General features: G+C 38.0%; 1 protein-coding gene across 4 annotated transcripts in view; it reads right to left on the bottom strand.

Moving 5' to 3' along the window:
* Nr1h4 (nuclear receptor subfamily 1 group H member 4) overlaps nucleotides 1-21,975 on the bottom strand; it is a 61,272-nt gene that overhangs the window by 12,536 nt on the left and 26,761 nt on the right. For 2 of the 4 annotated variants that reach the window (XM_090328486.1, XM_090328484.1), the window contains 6 exons: nucleotides 21,211-21,576; nucleotides 10,571-10,723; nucleotides 7,182-7,315; nucleotides 4,429-4,527; nucleotides 3,978-4,077; nucleotides 493-639 (listed from right to left, as the gene is read on the bottom strand). In XM_090328486.1, coding sequence (XP_090184612.1) covers nucleotides 493-639; nucleotides 3,978-4,077; nucleotides 4,429-4,527; nucleotides 7,182-7,315; nucleotides 10,571-10,723; nucleotides 21,211-21,576 — 999 coding nt within the window. The remainder of the gene's footprint in view (nucleotides 1-492; nucleotides 640-3,977; nucleotides 4,078-4,428; nucleotides 4,528-7,181; nucleotides 7,316-10,570; nucleotides 10,724-21,210; nucleotides 21,577-21,975) is intronic. The other 2 variants (XM_090328488.1, XM_090328485.1) reach the window with 1 other exon arrangement.

The following is a 21,975-nucleotide window of genomic DNA, read 5'->3' as shown; positions in this document are numbered from 1 at the left end:
TACCTCCTACTTGTTCTTTCATACTTATTAACAAATATGAATCCTTATTAATGAACATTCATTGAACACACAGTGTCTTTCAAAGAGTGAGAAATGAGGCCTTTGGATCCCTTCTATCCTTTCTCCCAGAGTCAGAGGTCACATCCTTGAGACCTGCTGTGTCCTTACAGGTGTCTCTTATCCTGACTTATCCCAAGAAGACTAGTAAAGCTTGGTCTTGATGTTACCTTCCTCTACTCAGAAATCTTCAGTCTCCAGCCCATTATATAAGGAAATAAAATATTTAGCTCAACATTTGTGGTTCCCCACTTCTGGTTTTGTGGTATTTTTCTGCCATAAAAAGGAATATTTGAAGCAAGGTACATCACACACACACACACACACACACACACACACACACACACACACACACACACACCCTAGACAACATCTAGGTGTAAAGCCTGGCTTCATGAGGTACACCAATTACTTACCACTAACCGAATCACTTACCACTGTTTCGAATTCTTTCTTCCAGTAGGTCAGCATGTCCTATTGGAAGTTTCTTATTGAAAATCTCAGCGGAGCGGAGGAACATGGCTTCAACTGCAGATCCCTTCAGCAAAGCAATCTGATCCTCATGATCCAATGTCTGAAAACCTGAGTGAAGATGATCATCAAATATCAAGACGATGTCTTGGCACAACACTGTATTTCACATTGCATATGTAGAACACTGCATAGATAGGACAAGATTTCATCATCATTATTGGTAAAATACCTCCATGACATGATTTTGTTATTGTTTTACGATTGGATGTTCAAGTTGAGTCACTAGAGTCTCAATTGTAACCTCTCCAATAGTAGCTGACTTTTACCTTCACTGAGTAGGATTTACCAAGCAAATTAGATAAAAGATGCCAAGTTCATACCAAAGGCATGTATTAACATGCATTACAACAGAGACATACTGAGTCAGAGGAAGCACCCCTCAGAAGCAAGGGGCTGGCAGATTTTGTTTGAATCATTATTTCAATCATACTTGTTGTACAAGGTCAGTTCTGAAGAATGAAAGCCTTTATAGTTTGGAAGAAAATATCCATGTGTATCCAGAATATTTAGCTGAATCATGACTGTTTAGTCAAAATTTGGAGGCTGAATAGCACCCCACCCTCCCTACCCCCCAAAACCCATCAGGATCGTGGTGAGCTGTCTTTTCTGACCTTAGAGTTGCATTATACCGAAAACAGACAAGTATAGGAAAGAATTGCCAACCTGAAGGAATATAACACCTCCTGGAAAATATGAAGACCTTATCTAGTCTTCTATGGCCCAGTCCCTGCAGCCCTCTGACCTCATTCCCTGCTCCTGTTTCTCTTTACTCTTGGTGCTTCTATCATGATGTCAGGAGGACATGCCATAAGATCTCTACTCCAAGGCTAACCCACCTAAAATAACATTCCCAGTCCTCATTGGTCCCTACCCACTTTACTTCTGTTCAGAGAACAGGCATGACATGATGACATGATCATATGGATTTATTTGTCTATTTGTTCATTGTCTGATGTCCCTGTTTCTGGGGCAGAGGCTGTCTGTATTGCTTAGCTTTGTAGCCCTTTTATCTCAAGAATACTTGGTTAGATAACCAAATGATAAACAAATGGAATGAATGAATGAATGAACAGGAGACAAACACAAATTTATGCTGGTACACAGAGAATAACAGAGCTAAATAATGTCATCAGGGTCTCAATAGCTTAGGAAATGAATAACTAGCCACGAGAATTTAGAGAACAGAGCAATGTTAATTAAGGGTTAAGAATTGGAACCATGTCTGGCCTCCAGCACCCTGGACAGTACCTGACCCAGCGTATGCACCATAAATGAAATGGAAAAATCTCAATTCAATTTTTCATGAAATACTTTTCCCTACTGGTATTCTATTCTTATGATTATCATCTGCAAAGTATTTATAGTTATTTAATTATTGCTAAGTAAAAATTTTCTTCTCAAGTGCTTTGCCTTTTGTTTACACACACACACACATTTTTCCTTCTGCTTCATTCTTTGGGCATTCTCTCTCAGAAACTAGCAAGATATTGGGAATAATAAGATGTTAAGATACTGCCATTGCTTTCAGATAAGCTATTTCTCCAGATTTTTTTGTCTTCCATTATGTCTCTGTTCAAGAACAAATGACCATTTGAACTGAAAAATATATCTTATTTCTCTACCTTTCTACATTTCTTCCTCACCCAAGGTTTTCCTTTGTCCTTTCTTTTTTGTTGGGCTTGAATTTCTTTCTGGGGGCTTGAGCTGGGAGCCTGTGTGCTGTCTCTGAGCATTTTGCTCAGGCTAGTACTCGACCACTTCAAGCCACAGCTCCATTTCCCTCCACAGTTTTTACTTTTGTATAATCTTGTTTTTTTGATCAAGCTTGCCTTCAGCTAATTAGCATATATCAAATTAAGCTTCTTTCATTGTTAATAAAGCAATGAGAGAATATTAATGTTTCAACGATAGTGAGAACTTTCTCCCACCATTTTATGAGTTTTATGTAGACTTAGGTTATCTATGACACATTTAATAAAATCATAGCATAATGCTGGCAAGAGAAAAGCAGATTAGCATGGCTAATTAAAATCCTATGTCAGGAGTTACCCACAATTTGAAATTACAGTGTTAGGCTGTAGTGCAAAGTATCTATTGTAGATAGATAGAGCGCTGGGAAATATGTAAGTATACTCTCTAGACTGTGGGATTAAAATGTATTAATACCTTTTAAAATATAGATAATTTAAGCCTGTCAGCTTAGATAGCATCAACAATGTTACAGAAAGACTTGGCCAAAGATGAAACTCCTGTTTCCCAGGTTTTTATCAGCAGAATGACTGTGGCTAAATCCTTCTCTTTCCTTTCACACAAATTATTGTTCATTAATTCCTACCCAATTTTTTATTTGTTTTTATTTTTGTTCCTTTTTTTATCCCTCATTGCTATTGCTTGGTTTCTAACTCTCTGCCTGGACTTGTACAGTAGTACACTGACAGTCTCTGCCTCCCATTTCTTTTCATTTAAAGCCACTGAATACAAATTTTATAAATTCAACTCAACTTCTTGTACCTTTTAGTTTTTTTTTTAACATTTCCTTCTCTGAAAAAGTAAAAGCCACCAAAACCTCTTTATCACCCAGCAGAAAAGAATTAAATTCCTTGTTAGGCCTTTATTGTCTGACAAAACCTTAAGATTTTTTGGCTAACCAAGAAGCCCATCAAAGTCATTATGATACAGACACATTGAAGTTTTCTTCCATTTCTGATTATTATGAACACAAGTAGTCTTGTTCACACCTCATTACCTTTTCACAGAAGATCTCTTAACTTGGAATGTCCCTCCTCTGTGTCAAATGACACATTCCTTTTTTAAAGACTTAATTCAAATATCATCTTCAAAGGTTCCTTTTCTCTCTCAGATACCATTGTCAGCTAATTGTTCTATATTCAAGCAGTTCTTTGTGTGTGTTTATGTAGCATTAAATATCAACAGCCTTTTAACTAAGCATTCTATGGAAAATATTTAAAAGCATAAATATATATAAGAGCATATTATATTCTCCTGGAGAATAGCTAAGCATTTAGTATAGGATGATGATCAACAACCATTATTGAATGAGTAAGAGTACAAATAACAAATCTGCAAAGACCCTATTTTTACTTATTGATTAAGAAGAGTTACTATAAGTGAAATATCCTTTCTGGCTCTCAATTTTAATGTGTATATAACTAGACACACCTAAGTACATATTTTCATGTCACAGAGTGATGAGAAATAGAGCAAGGTAATAACTACATGTAAAAAAGAAACACTTGACAATAGGAATGGTAGATCTGAGCATACAGGATGGTTACAGGAATTGAATAAAACACTGTATGTAAAATGGCTGATTATGGCATATTTTAAACACTCTACAAATATTTTGATCATTAAGGAAAAAATACCTGGCAGCTTTTTTGTGAATTCTACAAGAATCTGCACATGAGTGGTAGCCATTTCTGTTAAAATGAGAAAATTCTCTTCTGCACTGAATTCTTCTTTTAACTAAATTTTAAGAAAAAAACAAATGATTATTAAGTGGCTAGAAAAGGATCAATTATATCCGATAATAAAAAGAAAGCAAAACAGACTTAGGTAATAAATTTATTTTATTTTTTCATATTAGATAGTAGATTTTAAAGAGTCAGTTCTTATTTCTCAGATCTTTGGAAGAGCAATTCTATTAGCAAGATAGATGCAAGACTTACTCTGTTATTATTTAATGCTGCTAAAAGTTTAAATCAGGAGCTTAAGTTCTCAGCTCAAATCATTTCAAGTAACATATTCATATATAAATTGTAAAGATTCTAGTAAGAGCTAACTTTAAGCAAATGTATTTTCAAGTAGGGTACATACAATTTTATTTGTTATTTCCTGAGGCATCCTCTGTTTTCTATATGAGTCCATGATGTAATGAAGAAGATTCTGTTGATCTGGGCTGAGCTCAGTTTTCTCCTACACTGGCAAGAAAATAAAAGGTGTTAGGGAGGTTGGTAATACAGTTTTCTTCCTATATGTGCATTCATCTAGCACAGACTAATAGCAAAGTATTTTGAAAAGTCCTAAATATAGCAATTGGAGGTGATAACCTATTACAGAATTGCGTGCTCTGAGTCCTGGCAAAAGTAATACCATTATTTCACTAAACTTGTTGTACATGATTATTTTAAGTTGCTTATCTAGAAAGAATGACAGAATATTCCCTTCACATATTTCTTGGGAATAAATTAGAATGTGACTATGAAGCCTATTGAACCCGTTCATGTTGAAGGTCCATCAATGTGCAAGGTTTAATCATAACACAGGAAAAGTTCCAGCATGCAAAATGAAAAATCTAATACATTTATATATAAGAAAAAGGGTACAGAAATAAAAAATCATGACAACAGGGAATAAAGCAAAAGGAAGAAAAAAAAACAACAACTGAAAACACTACCCAAAAAACCCCTCTGTTTCCATTTCTTGGAGTTCATTTCCATAAGCATCATTTCATATGGTCATATGCATCTATGGTCATATGTATATACCTATTGTGCCATTGTGACCCCCTCCTAAGAATATCCTCCTTAGTCCTCACAGTGTGAATTATTTGTCTTTTACTATCCATTGGATTAACTTACATGTTTATAGACATATTCTAGTTATTACAATGAAGGAAGCAATGCATCCTGTTTTTTGGGGGGTCTGGCTTACTGGGGCTTACTATAATTACATTTATCAAGACAGAAACGTTTGATTACAGAGATATGAGATTCGATTTTACAAAGTAACTTTTTAAAATTCGGAATTCTTGCTAATAAAGTTAGAAAGCTGAAACTTGGTGATTCTAAAATCATACTTGATTTATAAAAACCTATAAAAGTCTATTACCTGTTGACTCATTTTGTTGACATTACTAGAAGATACATGATTTCCTGGGGTTTAAATTCAAGTAGGGAACAAAACCATCAAGCAACAGGTCAATTTTAAGCAAAGAGCTTTATTTGATTTATTTAAAAAATGGATCAAGTCTACTTTAAGATACAATGAATGGATACTTATCTCTAATTAAGCACCAGAAAACAAGAAGTGGTGCTGTGGCTCAAGGAGTAGGGTGCTAGCCTGGAGCTGAAAAGCTCAGGAACAGGACCTAGGCCAAGAGTTCAAGCCCCACAACCAACAACAACAACAAAAAAGAGAACTCTACCTACGCATGTCTATTCTATTCTATATTTAGAGGCTGACAAATGGTGGTCCATGGGCCAAGCCTACCTAGTTTCAAAAATAAAGTTTTATTGTAATATAGCCACAATCCTATGTGTGTATATTTTCTATGCTGCTGAAATGGCAGTTAACTAGTTGCAAAAAAGATCATGTGGAGATGAAGGTATGGCTAAGTGGTAACCTAGCATGCATGAAGCCCTGGGTTCAATTCCCCAGTACCACATAAACAAAAATAGCCAGAAGTGGTGCCGTGGCTCCAGTGATAGAGTGTTAGCCGTAAGAACCCCAAGGATAGTGCCCAGGCTCTGAGTTCAAGCCCCAGGACTGGCCAAAAAAGAAAAAAAGAAGATCTTGTGGCCAAAGTCTAAAGTATCTGGTTGGATACAATAAAAGATTGTGAGCCCTGACCCTGCAAATCAAATCCTCAATTGTCACCATTCAGATTCCCAAATAGCTCTCCTCCTAAAGGAGTCTTTCAAGGAGTGGCAACATTTTGTTTTCTTGTACCAAAATTGCATTTGTAAAGCACTAAGTTACAGTAAAACTTTTATATAAGATCATTTGTTTTTGAAACTACAAAAGCAATACATTTGAAAAATGAACTAGATGAAATTGTCAAAACTAAAATAAATATTGGTGATCAGTAATGAGTTATCTAGCCAGATGACCAGATCACAGAGTTTATTGGTTTTTTTTTCAAGTAATTTAAATTCTTCCAAATAGGGGCCTAGTGGTAGAGTGCTTGCCTAGCATGCACAAAGACTCGGGTTCGATTCCTCAGTGCCACATACATACCAAAAAAAAAACTGTAAGTGGTGCTGTGGCTCAGGGTAGAGCTCTAGCCTTGAGGAAAGCCCAAGGACAGTGCTCAGGCCCTGAGCTCAAGCCCAGGACTGGCAAATAAATAAATAAATAAATAAATAATTCTTCCAAATATTCTCTACATTATCACAAGATAGGCCCGTGTCTAATCACCTAGGATTCTGTTCCCTTGTTTTCTCCTATGTTACTGAAAGCATTTCTTGAGAAATTCACAACTTGGTGGAAGTCGCTTTTCATGCTGGTTCACTAATAAGTATCCATCTCTGTTTTCTTCATAGGCGGCGACAAATTCACAGCCTTTGGTTGGTTGAGTGGAAGGGGTTTTCAGTGACAGAGAAGAAATGGGTATCCATATCTACTTGTGCAATGAATCATTTACCTCATAGAAGGCGTAGAATGGAAGGAAGCAGGGAGAATCTCTACTTTTTGAACCGTATGCAGTCATTATTTAATTTTGCATTTCTATCTTGGTTACACAGAAAAGAAGGAAGCCATTGTAATGCAGTGAAAGGGGAATGCTGCTGCCTGTCAACCATAGCCCTGGGTTCCAGCTGGCTTTGGCGGGTGCCATGGCATGTAATTACCCTAAATGACTTGGTCGTGGAGGTCACTTGTCGTGAGTCACGTCCTTCCCCGTCCTCATGAATGGTCTGATCGGCAGGTTGCTTCACATTTTTTCTCAGTCGTTTAGATTTACATTGGATTTCAGTTAACAAGCCTGAAAATACAAGCGTAAGAGACATCATCACAAAAAAGAATCATTAGGGCCAGGCATGGTGGCTCACACCTGTAATCCTAGCTACTCAGGAGGCTGAGATCTGAGGACTCTGGTTCAAAGCCAGCCTGGGCTCTAAAGTCTATAAGATACTTATCTCCAATTAACCACCAGAAAACCAGAAGTGGCACTCTGGCTTTAAAGGGTAGGGTGGTAGCCTTGAGCTGAAGAGCTCAGGAACAACGCCCAGGCTCAGAGTTCTAGTCCCTCAAACGACAAAAAAAAAAAAAAAAGTATCATTAGATGTGATCATGAAGGAGCTGATGGATGGTGGCTTATAATATCTATGTACAACTCCTTCTAGCTTAAAGAAGAAGGTGCAGGTTTAAGAATTGATTTTGGGGCCAGGAGCAAGGGGGCTAGTAGTGGAATGCTCACCTCTCTTGCATGAAGCCCTGGGTTCAATTCCTCGTTAGTACATACACAGAAAAAGCCAGAGGTGCTGTGGCTCAAGTGGCAGAGTGCTAGCCTTGAGCAAAAAGTGTTCATGGACAGTGCCCAGGCTCTGAGTTGAAGCCCAGGACTAGCCAAAAAAAAAAAAAAAAGAATTGATCTTGACCAAGAAGTTTAACTTCTGCCAGTCTCAGTTTCTTAATTTGCAAAGTGAAAATAGTATTTTTCTAAGGGTTTTTTTTTTAGAATGAATATAATCAGATGTGTTTTCATTTGTGTATGCCCAAACTGAGGCTTAAAGCCAGGCTGTACTCTCTAACTGAGCTCTTTTGCTCAAGGCTGGTGCTTTACCTCTTGAGCTATAGCTCCACTTTTTTTTTAATTGTTAATTGGAATTAAGAGTCTCATGGGCTTTTCTGCTCCATCTGGTTTCCAACCACAATCCTCAAAAGTCAGCCTTCTAAGTAGTTAGGATTATAGGCATGAACTACCAAGACCTGGATGATCAGATCTTTTTTTAAGGGCACATTATATGAATAATTTTGTGATATTAAAACATTATATAAAATGAGATGTATTCAGTCAATAAAACAATGATTTGCCTTCTCTCTACTATAAAACCTGTCTCAAAACATGCCATGCTTTAAAATTAACATTAGCAGTTGTACATGCTATATCATATGAAATATATTCAGTTTTGCATTAAACACATGCATTACATTTTTAAATTTGAAAATGTTAACACTTTAAGGAAACATTTTAAATCCTCTTTATTTTCACAACTATACGAAGTATTGAAAATCATAAAAGTTAAGTTGTAGGTGTATGTGTGCGTGCGTTTGTAGGTGTGTGTGTGTGTGTGTGTGTGTGTGTGTGTGTGTGTGTGTGTGTGTGTGTGTTGATCCTGGTGCTTGAACCTCAGGGCCTGGGTGCTGTCCTTGAGCTGGTTGTGCTTAAGGCTAGTGCTTTACCATTTGAGCCACAGTTCTACTTCTAGCTTTTTGGTAGTTAATTGATGATAAAGAGCCTCATGAACTTTCCTGCCCATGCTGACTTTGAACCTCCATCCTCAGATCTCAGCCCCTGAGTAGCTAAGGTTACAGATGTGAGCCACCAGTGCCCAGCTCCAGTTAAAATATTTAAGTACCATAATTTGGATCTTGAATGCCCTCATCCTCCACCCCTGCCAAAAGGCTTATGTGTTAAAGGTTTGGCCATTAGTGTAGTGTGCTCAGAGGAGGGGGCTGGGGAGAGGTTCTTAGCTCACTTCCGCTTTCTCTTTGCTTTCTTACAATGTTTGCTTCCTGGCAGTTTGGCTGTGCTCTGAGCTCCCCGGCGCTCCCATTCAACACGCCTACCAGAGGTCTAAATGCAATGAGTTCAACTGTTAAGGAATAACAACTCCCCAGTTATGAACCTAAACGAACATTTTCTTGTTATAATTATACCAAATCTTTTTAAGTGACAGGCAGATGACTAACCCAAAGTGACCACACTTTTTTTAAATGATCAGATAATGTCATGTTTGGTTTATAGTTAAACAGAGCCATAAAAATAGTATAGAATAACTTTCTATACTATCATTGAACTTCTTTATTCTCCCCTCAAGGAAACAAAGTTCCAGGAAGCACTTGGTACAGGAGCTACAGCTGACAGACTCATGAAAGGTCTACACCTGATACTGGAAAACTTTGTGTTCATAAATACTAATGCTACAGATTTTTCTGGAGAGATGCATGCAGAGCGAGTGCCCTCAGAGCTCAAATGGAACAAGTTCATATTTAAGTGATGAGCAACATGAACCACCCAGTGTCAATGTATTTCCATTGTGAGATTGGATTCCAGCAACATCCCTTATTCAGGCTCTTGTTTCATGTATGCTAAAATGAGATTGTGATCGGCCACCATAAAACTTTCATCCACCAGAGCTGGATTATTTACACAGACCTATTTTCCCCACTCCTGCACACATTATTTCCCAGTTGCCTGTATTAGGCACAATAGAACCAGACTCATCTTCCACAGGCTTTTATTTCATGTGACATTCCTTTCCTGAATGTGATCATTCCCTTGGTGACATTTGTTTGTCTATTTGTGTTTGAGGAAGAACAGGCCATATCTCAGAATCTGAGTGCCCCGTAGAACTTGCAGAATGAGAAATTAATTATGTAATATACTAATATGCATGCCAATTTTTGATGAAGATTTTGGTTCCTCATAAACCATGCAGTTAATAAACTGTCTCTTTATCAGATGATAGGATAACATTATATTAAAACTCAGAGTAGTTAATTTCCTGTGTAAACCTATACAAGTCGATTCAAAGCTATACCAAGCAAAGATAGAGTCTTAATAAAATAACTTGTTTAAAGTCTATTTAGACAATTCAGAGGCAGTTACACTTTATGAAGCATTCTCCCCCCACGGTGAATTTTTGACTTATTTAAGCAATAAATAAGAAGTATATTAAAATCAACTTTGGAGGAAAACATTCAGACTGACATTCTCTGTGGTTCATTAATGCACCTTATTTGAACTATATGTTAATGCCATTTTTCATTTATGTACAATCGCTTACAACAAAAATCCAAAAAAAAAATTAGAAGTCTTTTTCTTTCTTTTTTTTTTCCATGAGAAAGAGGTGCTCTTTAGTTGACAGTTTGGTTGATTTCAGTGATTCAAGAACCTGGATGGCTCAGTAGATACTTTCTTTAGTGTATGAAGAAACACTTTCTCAATAGGGGTTACCTGCCATCTGCCTCCTTAAGAGATTTTTAGTGGAATTGAGTTGCTTGAAGTGAATACCTGTATACATACATTCAGCCAACATCCCCATCTCTTTGCACTTCCTTAGCCGACACTCTTGGCATTTTCGTCGCATGTACATGTCCATCACACAATTGCCCCCGTTTTTACACTTGTACACAGCGTTCTTTGTGATGCTTCTCCTGAAGAAACCTATGAGAGGGCACAATCAAGTATATTTTTTAAAAAAAATCCCTGCCAGGTGCAGTGGTTCACGCCTGTAATCCTAGCTACTCAGGAGGCTGAGATCTGAGGATCACAGTTCATAGCCAGCTTGGGCACTAAAATCCAAACTCCATGAGACTCTTATTAACCACTAGAAAACCAGAAGTGGCACTGCGGCTCAAAGGGTAGGGCAGTAGCCTTGAGCTGAAGGCTCAGGAAATCTGGCCCAGAGTTCAAGCCCCACAACAGATAAAAAGAAAAGAAAAAATATCCCTGACAACTTCTCAACCTTTGGAGAAAATCAGAAATGCCTCAATGTTTGTCCATAAACTTCCAGAGAGTTGCCAAGGAGTTTGAACTCAGAGCTTGGCCATGGCCTTAGGCTTTTGTGCTCAAGGCTGATTCGCAATCACTTGAGCCACAGCTCCACTTCCAGCTTTTTAGTAGTTAACTGGAGATAAAAGTCTCATAGATTTTTCCTTCTTGGGCGGGCTTTGAATCAAGATCCTCAGATCTCAGCCTCCTGTGTAGCTAGGAACCATCCTTTAATATGTGTCACAAACGGCATCTACAATTGCACTGTGTTGTTGAGAAGAACATTGTTCTTAATGTCTCCAAAAGAAATACAAATTTGAATTGTAGTGGGAAATTAGTCGTTTTTTTAAAAGAAATTATTTTAATCTATCTTTATAGAGGGACAATTATGAGTCAGAGAGCACAAGGCAGTAACGCTATAAACAGGAATCATTTTTCCCTGCCCTTCTGGAGTTTAAAGGTTGCTGGAAGGCAAAGGCATGCAAATAATTAAGCAAGAGAAAGTGAGGGTTTCCTGGGTTCTGATAGGAGGATTTGCTAGGAACACAAGACACAGAATGATAAAGACAGGAAGTGAGCAATTAGCTAAGAGTTGGAAAGTATATTGCTGGTTACCATGTATTCTGGGAAGGCGTTGCACTCAGGTTTCCAATTCAGTACTTAATAAGCTGGCCTGGCACAGTAATAAAAATGTCAACCTTGATTTAAAAGCTAACATCTCCCTCAAACAGGTACAGCTAGTAACAGCGAGGGTGTTCAGAGCCTAGGATAGGATAGGACTGGCTTTATTTGTGCTTCTTTTTTCTTTCATGTCCCACTTCCACACATTCTTCTCCAACTGGTTTACTACAGATTTTGATACTTCCATTGTTAAGGGGTGGTGATAGAGAGAGGATTGGGGTCGGGGAAGAAGTAAAGGACAGTGCTTCCCTGCCTTATACAGAGTCCACCTCCCACCCCGACACACACTGTACTGACAATTTCCGTTTCTGAGCATTCAGGTACTTGTGGTCACCCTTAGTGGAGGCAGATAGATTCTCATGATATAATTCCTTGCAATTATGAACTAACAGTTTAACAGACATATCAGGAAACTGAGACTTGTTTTGTCTGAGGGAAAAATGGGGTTCAAGGAGAGGAGAGTGGCTAAATGTAAAGAGGACTAGTGAGTGAAGATGGTTGTAATACTCAATGTGAAACCTGAAGGAATGGGTGGAGTTGTGATAGATAGGGAGGAAAATGGTGGGAGGACTGATACTGAGCAAGGTACAGTAGAGTCATAAACAGACACATTGGATTGAACCCTTTTGGATAGCTATTCAAAACTAACAAGATAAATAAATACATTTAATTAAAATATTAATGGAAAATTACAGTAAAACATTCATAAGTTTCCAGTTGTGAGTGGGGGTAATGAAACTTTGCATAATTTTGCTCTTTCTTGCCCAGGATATGAATCATATCCTTGCTGTATACTCTGCTCACCCCATGGAATGTAAGAGATTAAATACACACAACTTCATTCCACTGTGTGGTTATAATTATTCTATCTCACAATTCATTAGTGTTGATATTCGCTTACTATACTGATGTCCCTAAATCATAAATTAAGCTTTATCAGGACTGGGAGCTTGGCGTAGTGGTAGAGTGCTTGCCTATCTTGCACAAAGTCCTGAGTTCAATTCTTTGGTACCACATACACAGAAAAAGCCGAGTGTGGCACTGTGGCTCAAGTGGCTGAGCACTAGCCTTGAGCAAAAAGTGTCTAAGGACAGTGTCCAGGCCTTCAGTTCAAGCCCCAGGACTGGCAAAAATAAATTAATTAAAAAATAAATTAAGCTTTATCATAGGCACTGTTCATAGTGTATGTAGAATTTGGTAGTATCCACTTTCAAGTATCCACTAGCAGTCCTGGAACATAGTCTGTGGATAAGCTGTGGGGAAGCTATTCTATTGTTACAACAAGGTGTGCTTAGCAAGTTTTCAAAGATTACTCCTGTGTTAGGCTCTAAGAAAGTCCTTTCCATCACTGGTGTGTTATCACCCGCGTTCTCTTGGTGAGAGCAAATATACTTATATTTAGGAGAAAAAGCTTCTTTTCTCTTAAAGTAGTTGGGCTTCCTTTCTAGTAATTTTTACTTTCTTCCTCTCTTTCTCTCTCTCTCTTTCTTCCTTCTATCTTCCTTCCTTTCTATCATCTTCCTTCCTTCCTATCTTCCTTCCTTCCTTCCTTTCCTTCCCTTCCTTTCCTCTTTCTTTCTTTCTTTCTTTCCTTCCTTCTTTCTCTTTCTTTCTTTCTTTCTTTCTTTCTTTCTTTCTTTCTTTCTTTCTTTCTTTCTATCATCTTCCTTCCTTCCTTCCTTTCCTTCCCTTGCTTTCCTCTTTCTTTCTTTTTCTTTCTTTCCTTCCTTCTTTCCTTCCTTCCTTCCTTCTTTCTTTCTCTCTTTCTTTCTCTCTTTCTTTCTTTTCGGTTGGTAATAGGGCTAAAGGCTAGTGCTCTACCATGGTAAGCCAGTTCCTATTTCTATTAATCTTGAAAGAATTGTTTTTCTGCAAAATTCCTGCTTTGGCCAGGTAGGTGGCTTGATCCTTGTTAATTACATTTTAGTTACAAACATCCTTTTTCTGCTGAACTTTAATTAAATTGTCCTGTTAAATGCTTCCTGGGTTTAAAACATACTGTAATTAAGCCACAATCCATTTTGCAGATTGTGAACCTCAGCTCAGCCAGTGGGATCAGGGGGGTAGAGCCTGCTAGGTTAGAACATAAAAGGGAACAGCCTTTGTGTGCCTGTTTGCCAGTTTTTGGCTGATGGGGCAGGGCTGGGGGGTTCCTTCTGTAAAAGTAAGCTTTGCCTTGCCACCAGAGTTGGTGTCCTTATCCCTATGTGACACCCTAACACCCCAAGGTATTACTAACATATTTAGATCACAACTTATACCTCTTTCTTCAGCAGATAGGAATTAGGCAGCTCTCTCCATCCTCTATTCCATCTCTCTAGTGATGCTAATAATATTTATAACCTTATATCGGCTCTTTCTGGTCTAAGATAGGAGTCCTTCTTACTTTCCAGTCCTTTTTATTACCCTAGACCCTTGGAGTAATATCAAATATTTTCTAAAGATTTAATATTTATGGCTCTAACCACTTTATCCTGATTTAGTGGTTTAACTCTCAGATCAATTTTATGATAAAGATAAGATTGTATCTCCCCATATTATAGAGAAAGCCTAAAAGGTACAGAAAGGCTAAGTCACTTGGACATGACCATATGCAGACTAGAAGGGCTAGAAAATAAGGAAGTCATACATTAAAGCTCAGATCCCTAACTAATCTGCTATAATTGTCTCCTTGGTATCACAAGAGGGTAAAATAACTTCACATTAAACATCTATTCTTTTCTGTAATGTACAGCGGGATTACAGTTATATTCATGCACCATATAGTAGGTGTATTACTTCTCACACTTTGATACCCCTTCTCATGCTTTTGTCCCAATTACCTCCCCTTAACTCCTCCCTATTTCTTGTTTTCCCTCCTTTCCTTTCCTATTTCAGATAAACAAATATACAATATAAACATCTATTCTTGAATCCTGTGCTCTGACCTGGGAGATAAGAAGAGGGATAAGACATTCTTGTCTTCCAACTTAGGGGAAAATATGAAAAAAATACACAGCATATTACAAGACAGAAAACTACTGATGCAATAGTGATTGGAATATAGAAGCACAATATGATCTATACCATATGCTGTGAAAGTTAAGCTGTATTCAAGAAGGGGTTGTAATGACATTTCAGATATGGAAATTAGCACATTTATTGTGAAAATTCCCAAGAGCAGGCAAAAAATGATTCCAATAAAGTAAATATAATGGGTGATTTTTCAAACACTTGTAAGTTGAATGTGTTAAGGAAATTGTGTTTTGTGGGCTAGGAGTAACTGCTAATTTTGTATAAGAAGAATCAGAGAAAGCTCTGTGGAGGAATTTCAGTGAAGACATAGAGAGGAACTAGGATTTTCATCTTTTTTTTTTTTGCCAGTCCTGGGCTTGAGCTCAGGGCCCGAGCCCTATCCTTGGAATTTCTCATGGCTAGAGTTCTACCACTTGAGCCTCAGCACCACTTCTGGCTTTTTTTTTTCTATGTATGTGGTACCAAGAAATCAAACCCGGGTCTTTGTGCATACTAGGCAAGCACTCTACCACTAGACCAAACTCCCGGCCCTAGGATTTTCATCTTGAAGGAGGAAAGATATTCCAGGAAAGGAGTAAAAGGTAGAATGTTACAGAAGCCTCAAGAACAGGTAGATAATCTATCTTGACAGAAGCATAGAGTATAGGAGAACTAAGAAAAATGGGAAAGAGAGTATGGTCAGAAAAGAAAGTTAAACAAGATAGTTTCTTCATTATGTCACAAAGAAAGAAACTTAATCAAGAGTCTGAGGATGGAGGAAGTATGACCCAATCTGAAGATGGAGAAGAATCCTCAGAGCAAGATGAAAAATGGGACATTGGCACAGATGAGACTGGAGACTGGCATAATACAAGTGGGAGGTTATGGATGTTTGAACTAGATGAGGAGAGAAAAGAAATAAAATGATAAAGAGAAAAGGAAATTTTTTAAAAAGGGAGGAGAGGAAAGGAGAGGGGAGTGGAGGGGTGAGGCGAGGGGAGGAGTGAGGTGAAACAAGGTGAGGTGAGGCAGGAGGTGTGGCTCAAGTGGTTACCATCTGCCAAGTAATCACAAGTCTGAGTTCCAACTCCCTGTCCCTATTCCACAAGGAGCAACAATAACAATGAAGAAACCAAGAGAACATCCTGGACTTTGGGAACTAACAAAATATGGAAACAGAAGCTGAAGGAATAGTCAGGTGATTTGCCTGGCATAAATTTCAATAGAAAAAAATCTTAATGTTTCCCCAAATGTCAAATCAAACCACATGAAATCATCAACTTTTTAAAAAGATCACCATTCATCTTCAGAATGCAAATACTAAGGCATTCAATTTACAAGAGACTAAATGGCATAAAATAACTTGTTTTCCCTAGCGTCAAACCATGAGCTCAATGAAGACCTACATGACTCAGTCTTTCTGCTAGTTGCAGCTCTTCCTGAGAAAGATCCCTTAAGACTGTCACAGATCTGAAGAGACAGCTCAATAGTTGCCAGAGGAAATACCTTGTTCTAGGATGAGTCAAAGGGAGGGTTCATAGAACAATTCAGAGATTATTTTTTAACTCTGATATTCGCTGAGAAAGAAATCATTATCATTTGAATAGGTGAATTAATTAGCTTTCTCTCTGAGATGGCAACACAATGTTATCACCGTATCATTTAAATATGGGTATATATACTGTATTTATACTTATGCAAATCTATCCATACACATACCTCCTCCTCTATCTTTGCTCTTTCTCCTGCATATTCAACAATTCTCATATCAGAAAAGTCATTTGAAAATGAATGGGAAGGAAATTCACTGAGGAACAGAGCCTTCCTGGTAATAAAAGATGAGTAGACAGGGCTGGCATTGTCTTCTAGCCAATGTGTGGCACTGGGGAGATTTCTGCATGGCAGGTGAATAGCTGGAGGATAGTAGTTGGAATCACTTAATTCAGTAGATTTCTGGGGTCCCTGCTTTTCTGTTCTTTATACATGTGGTACCCACATACCACACCCTTGTCCCTGTATATAAATACAAACATGGGTTAGATGCCCAGTGATTGCTATTGGGAATCACTTTGAATTCAATAACACTATTTCATGTTTATTTTACTATTATATTTAGCCATATAAAGGGATTTTAATTCAACAAGCCAATTTATGAGTATAATGTATTTTAAAACTTTAACTGTCTATAAGCTTATAAATAGCAACTAACACAGAGAACTGAGTAACTAGAGATCTTTAGGTCCAATATGTCCAAAACAGAACAGTGTCACATGCAGTAATCATCTGATATATATGATCTATGTTCTCTCTCTTTCTATCATCTACCAATCACCAATCACCTATCATTTATCTACATATCATCTATCATCATGTCATCTTCCTCATCACTGTCTTTCTTGTTATTCTCATTTTACACACAAGGAATCCAAAGCCCAGTTCTTTAGCTTAGGACAGCTAGGTAGAGAATCCCTACAAATGGAATCCAAGTTGTGGGCCTTCAGAGTCCTACTCTACCTATGATTTCATAACACTTACTTCTATAAGGCTTCCAATGTAGTGATGGTTTGAAACACCAGTCAGGCTCATTCTCTATAACAATTGGACCTGTCAAAGTTTATTGTGATGATGGTTCAATCTTACCAAATTAGAACTCAAGATCAAATAGGATCTTAGTAAGTATAGGAGAAGCAGGACTCTTCAGCTTTCACAATTGTCTACGACCAAAGGATCTACTGGAGACATTCTATGTCTATTCCCTACCAGAATAGTTTTTATAACTGTGGAAGTTTTTCTACCAGTATTTCAGAGCAATATCTAATGCTGCTTCACAGATTTTTTTTTTTACAAAAAATAGATTCAGGAGAACAGGGTGGTCCATTCACGCACACAATGCCTTCTGAGAATTCTAGCATTCTTTCTCTGACATTTGTAGACAGACTTGTGGCATTTGAGACAGATGTGGCGGATGCTGATGGATGAGGAAATGTGACCATTTGTAATTTCCACTCAGATGTGGATGGATTTTGTTGGTTAGTGTTTGAGGTTGAACCAAAATTCATTCATGCATTACCTCATTTCCATAAGCTGCACTGATAACACAGAGAAAGAAAGCTCTTGATTTTAATCTCGGTCCAAGCAAGTGGCAGCCATTGTCTCTCTATATTGTGCTTGTGTGCTGCAGTTATTACTTTAAAAATATTGAATCAGCAATGTCACTGATGCCATAAATGTCTGTGACAAAACATCCAGAGAAATTAAAATCTTTCTAGAAGAACTAGAGATGGAAGCCAATGAAATCAGGAAATTTAGCCATGAACTTTGGTTTGTTTCCAAGTTATAAAAAAAAAATCTTCATGCTTTTGTTCTATTTTATTTTTTTGCATGGGTCTGTCAGACCTACCTGCCTTAAAATCTGAAAGCAAGAAAGTTGGCAGGAATTTCACATATAACAATCTGATTTAATCCTCACAAAGACCTTAGGAAATAGATAATATCCCCATTTTGTTGGCTTGGAGCTGGCAGGAGGTAGGAATTACATAGAATAAATACTCGCTAGCTTTGTATCCACTGCATTGTCCTTCTAGTCTGTGGTGAGTCTACAGAATACAGGAAGGAAAATGGAAGCTTTCCCAAACTTCCTTGTAGCTAACCTGAAGGATGATGGGAATCTGTTTTCTTCTCATAACTCAATATTGCACCCATGGCTTGTCTCACTGACTAGCCTCTCTCCAGGGGACCTTCTCAACATTTTCCAGCCCAGAATCTTAATTTAAAGATGGGGCAGGGGACTTGCTCAAACAATAGGTTCCCAGATCCAGACCTGTGCCAGAAACTCTTTTAACCTTCCAGCTATCTGGGACGCTGGCCCCCACCCATTACCCATAACATAAGCCCCTCTGCCCCCAGCATGCCTCCTATCTCCTGATTCTTCTCTGGCCACCATGACATCACTCTTCAACTTTCCATCAGTGTTGATCTGGTCTGTTGAATTCACTTTCTGCTCTTTTATTTATTCTATAGTCCTTATAACTCAGTTTCCTAACTATGGATATGATTTAAGTTCTTTCATAGAGATGCTTTAGGAAGACACTGCAAAGCAGGAGTGATCCAAGAACAATTATTAACTTAAGACAGCTGGGAAGAAGGTGATTTTGCTTCTGTTGCTTCTGTTTTTTCTACTGATAAGAAAGATCACAGGATTTTGCCATGGCAACATCCTGATTCCCAGGTGAAGGTAATGACAGCCAGGACATGGGAACTATTCCTTGCAATGAAGACAGCATCCTGGTCCCTAGATGGTACCTTAAGTGGCATATCCTTGTGGTGGCTTCCAAAGAACTCCACCCTCTTCACTGTTTGGAATAACAATGGTCCTTCAATTTGAAGCTGATTGTATTCTATGGTTCTTCTCTATGACCATCTTACACTAATAGTATAATTGCCCTTGTTTTTTATTTGGGCCTAGGGTATGATTAGTAGCAAGAAATATGAGTATGTTATTAAGAGCTATGGTAAAATGGCAAGGATGGACTTAATATGCATGCTATATACCTAGCATGAAGATTGCCAAAGGAAGTTCTGGATGGATGAGTCAAGGTTGGGATAAACTAATTGTTTGAATAATTAGTAGGCAAGTAGTAGAGCCATGGAGCCAGTGGCTCACAGTTATACTTTTTACTCAGGAGCCTGAGATCTAAGGATCATAGTTTGAAGCCAGCCCAGGCAGGAAAGCACCGGAGACTCCAAAGAATTACCACCACCCCCCCTAAAAAAAAATCCAGAAGTAGAGCTGTGGCAAAAGTGGTAGAGAAAAAAAACCTCAGGAACAGCATCTAGGCCCTGAGTTCAAGCCCACAACTGACACATTAAAAAGAAAAGAAAAGCTGATGAGAATTGAAGCCTTATATGGCATGTACTCTAGGACTCTCAAACTCAAATGTTAATGTGTCTTAGTAACAATTTGAACAAAAAAACCCACACAACTAACACAGTTACTTATTTTCTTGTTTTGTTTATGCTTAGTTTTGCAAATTTGGGTTTTTTTGGCACATAAAAGTCTTTCATTGGATAATATATCAGAAGGAATCTGATAGAAATAATGTGAGTCTATGCTAGAAGTACTCAAGAAATAGCTTTCCTTAAGAAATCGCTACCTATAGCTCAGGTCTGAGAAATCCTGTATCACAAGAGCACTTTCTATCTCAGTATTTCTCTGCTAGGGTGATATCTGTTCCCATGGTGAGATTTAGCAATGTTTGTAAACACTTTCTGGTTGCCACAACTTTGGGACTGTTAGCCTGTACTGTGATCCTCCCTCCAGTGATACTTCCCACCACAGCTGGGAATGCAACAGTGCCATCACACTCAGATTTTTCAGTTGCAGTGGAAATTTATGAATATTTTTGTGCCTAAGTTGGCCTATAAATACAACCTCCCCAATCTCTGCCTCCTAAGTAGCCAGGATTATAGGTATGTGCCACCAGCACGTTTGTAAAAGAATTTAAAAACAGACATTAATCTTTGAAGGGCAGTAATACAGTTAAGAACTATCTTTCCCATGATATGGAGTGTCTTTTCACTTTGTTGACTTTTTCTTTTGCTGTAAACTCATTCGTCAGTCTTTGTTTTTTTGTTTTTTTTTTTTTTTTGCTAGTCCTGGGCTTGAGCTCAGGGCCTGAGCACTGTCTTTGGACTTTCTCAAGGCTAGAGCTCTACCACTTGAGCCTCAGCACCACTTCCGGCTTTTTTCTATGTATGTGGGACAGAGGAATCGAACCCGGGTCTTCATGCGTGCTAGGCAAGCACTCTACCACTAGGCCAAACTCCCAGCCCCTCATTCGTCAGTCTTTAATTTGAACTCGCTTGTCTGTGTTTCGTGTCTGCACTTTTAGAATCCCAAGCTCAAAATAATTGCTTGTACCAATGCCTTGAAGTGTTCCATCTATATTTTCTGCTAGTTGTGTAATATCTTCAAATCTCTTTCATTAAGGCCTTGGATACATTTTGAGTAGATTTTTTGTTGTTACTGTTCTTACTAATTCCTCTAGTCCTATATTGAGGAAGAACAATGAGTGTGAATTTGTTATTTTCCAGACCTTAGAAGAACCTCTTATAGCTTTTCCACATACATTATGATGTTTCTCATATATGGCCTTCATTGTTTTGATGTGCAGTCTCCCCTCAAAAAACAACAAATAAACTCATTGGCCCACACAACATTTTCCTCTGATTTTTACCAATATATTGTCTGTATCCATACTAGGAGAATAATCACATAGGTTTAAAATCCCTTTCATAATTTCTGGGTTAAATTTTACCTATTTTACATACACTTCAATCTGATAAAGAATGTAGGAAGAGAGAGGAGCATACAAGGAGAAAAATATGAAGTTATTTGGAAAAGAGAAAGCCAGTTCAAGGAATTCTCAACAATGAATGTATGAGACATTTAACAAAGAGAAAACTATCTATCAAGAGTCACTTACCTTTGCAGCCCTCACAGGTCAGAGCGTTGTAATGGTATCCAGATGCTCTGTCTCCACAAACAACACACAGCTCATCCCCTTTGATCCTTCCTGTCGCTGTCCCCAGCCTGGATTTCTTTGTTACAGGCATCTCTGCCACTTCAGTCTCTCCCTGGTACAGGGTCTCAGTGGGCATGCGCCTGAGTTCATATATTCCAGGAGAGTACCACTCTTCTGGTTGCTGGGGGTAGAAACCCAGGTTCGGGTAATAGGATGATGAGGAAATCTGTGGTTGAACTTGGGGAAATGGAACATTGCTGTACTGTGAGTATGGTTCCACATCCAGATTCTGTCCCAGGGGACCTGCCACTTGTTCTGTTAGCACACCTGGACAGAAGTGACAACAAAACTCAGATGAACGTCATCATTCTAGAAATTAGAGTGGCAGTCTAGCACAATGGTTAGGAGTATGAACACTAAGACTTAAAATATATCTAAACTATATAAACCATAAAGTGTGTACATGTATACATATATTATAAGAGTATATTCTAGTATAAAATTAACTTTAAAATATATGTGTAGAGAGGTGTTTAAATGACAGTTTATAAGCTCTGAAAAGTATCTGCCACTTTGGAGGATAAAACACAGACTTATAGTGATATGTATTGAGAACCTATTGAAATGGAAAAAGGACATGAACACACTTTAGAAATAAAAATAGAAGTGATTTATAGTCACACCAAGTATGTTTCACTTTGCTAATAATTGAATTAAAATTAAAGT

Source organism: Megascapheus bottae, chromosome 2, assembly GCF_031878675.1.
Source record: "Megascapheus bottae isolate mThoBot1 chromosome 2, mThoBot2.hap1, whole genome shotgun sequence".
Lineage (NCBI taxonomy): Eukaryota > Metazoa > Chordata > Mammalia > Rodentia > Geomyidae > Megascapheus > Megascapheus bottae.
The sequence above is the reverse complement of the archived record's forward strand: the minus strand, read 5'-3'. Positions and strand labels throughout refer to the sequence as shown.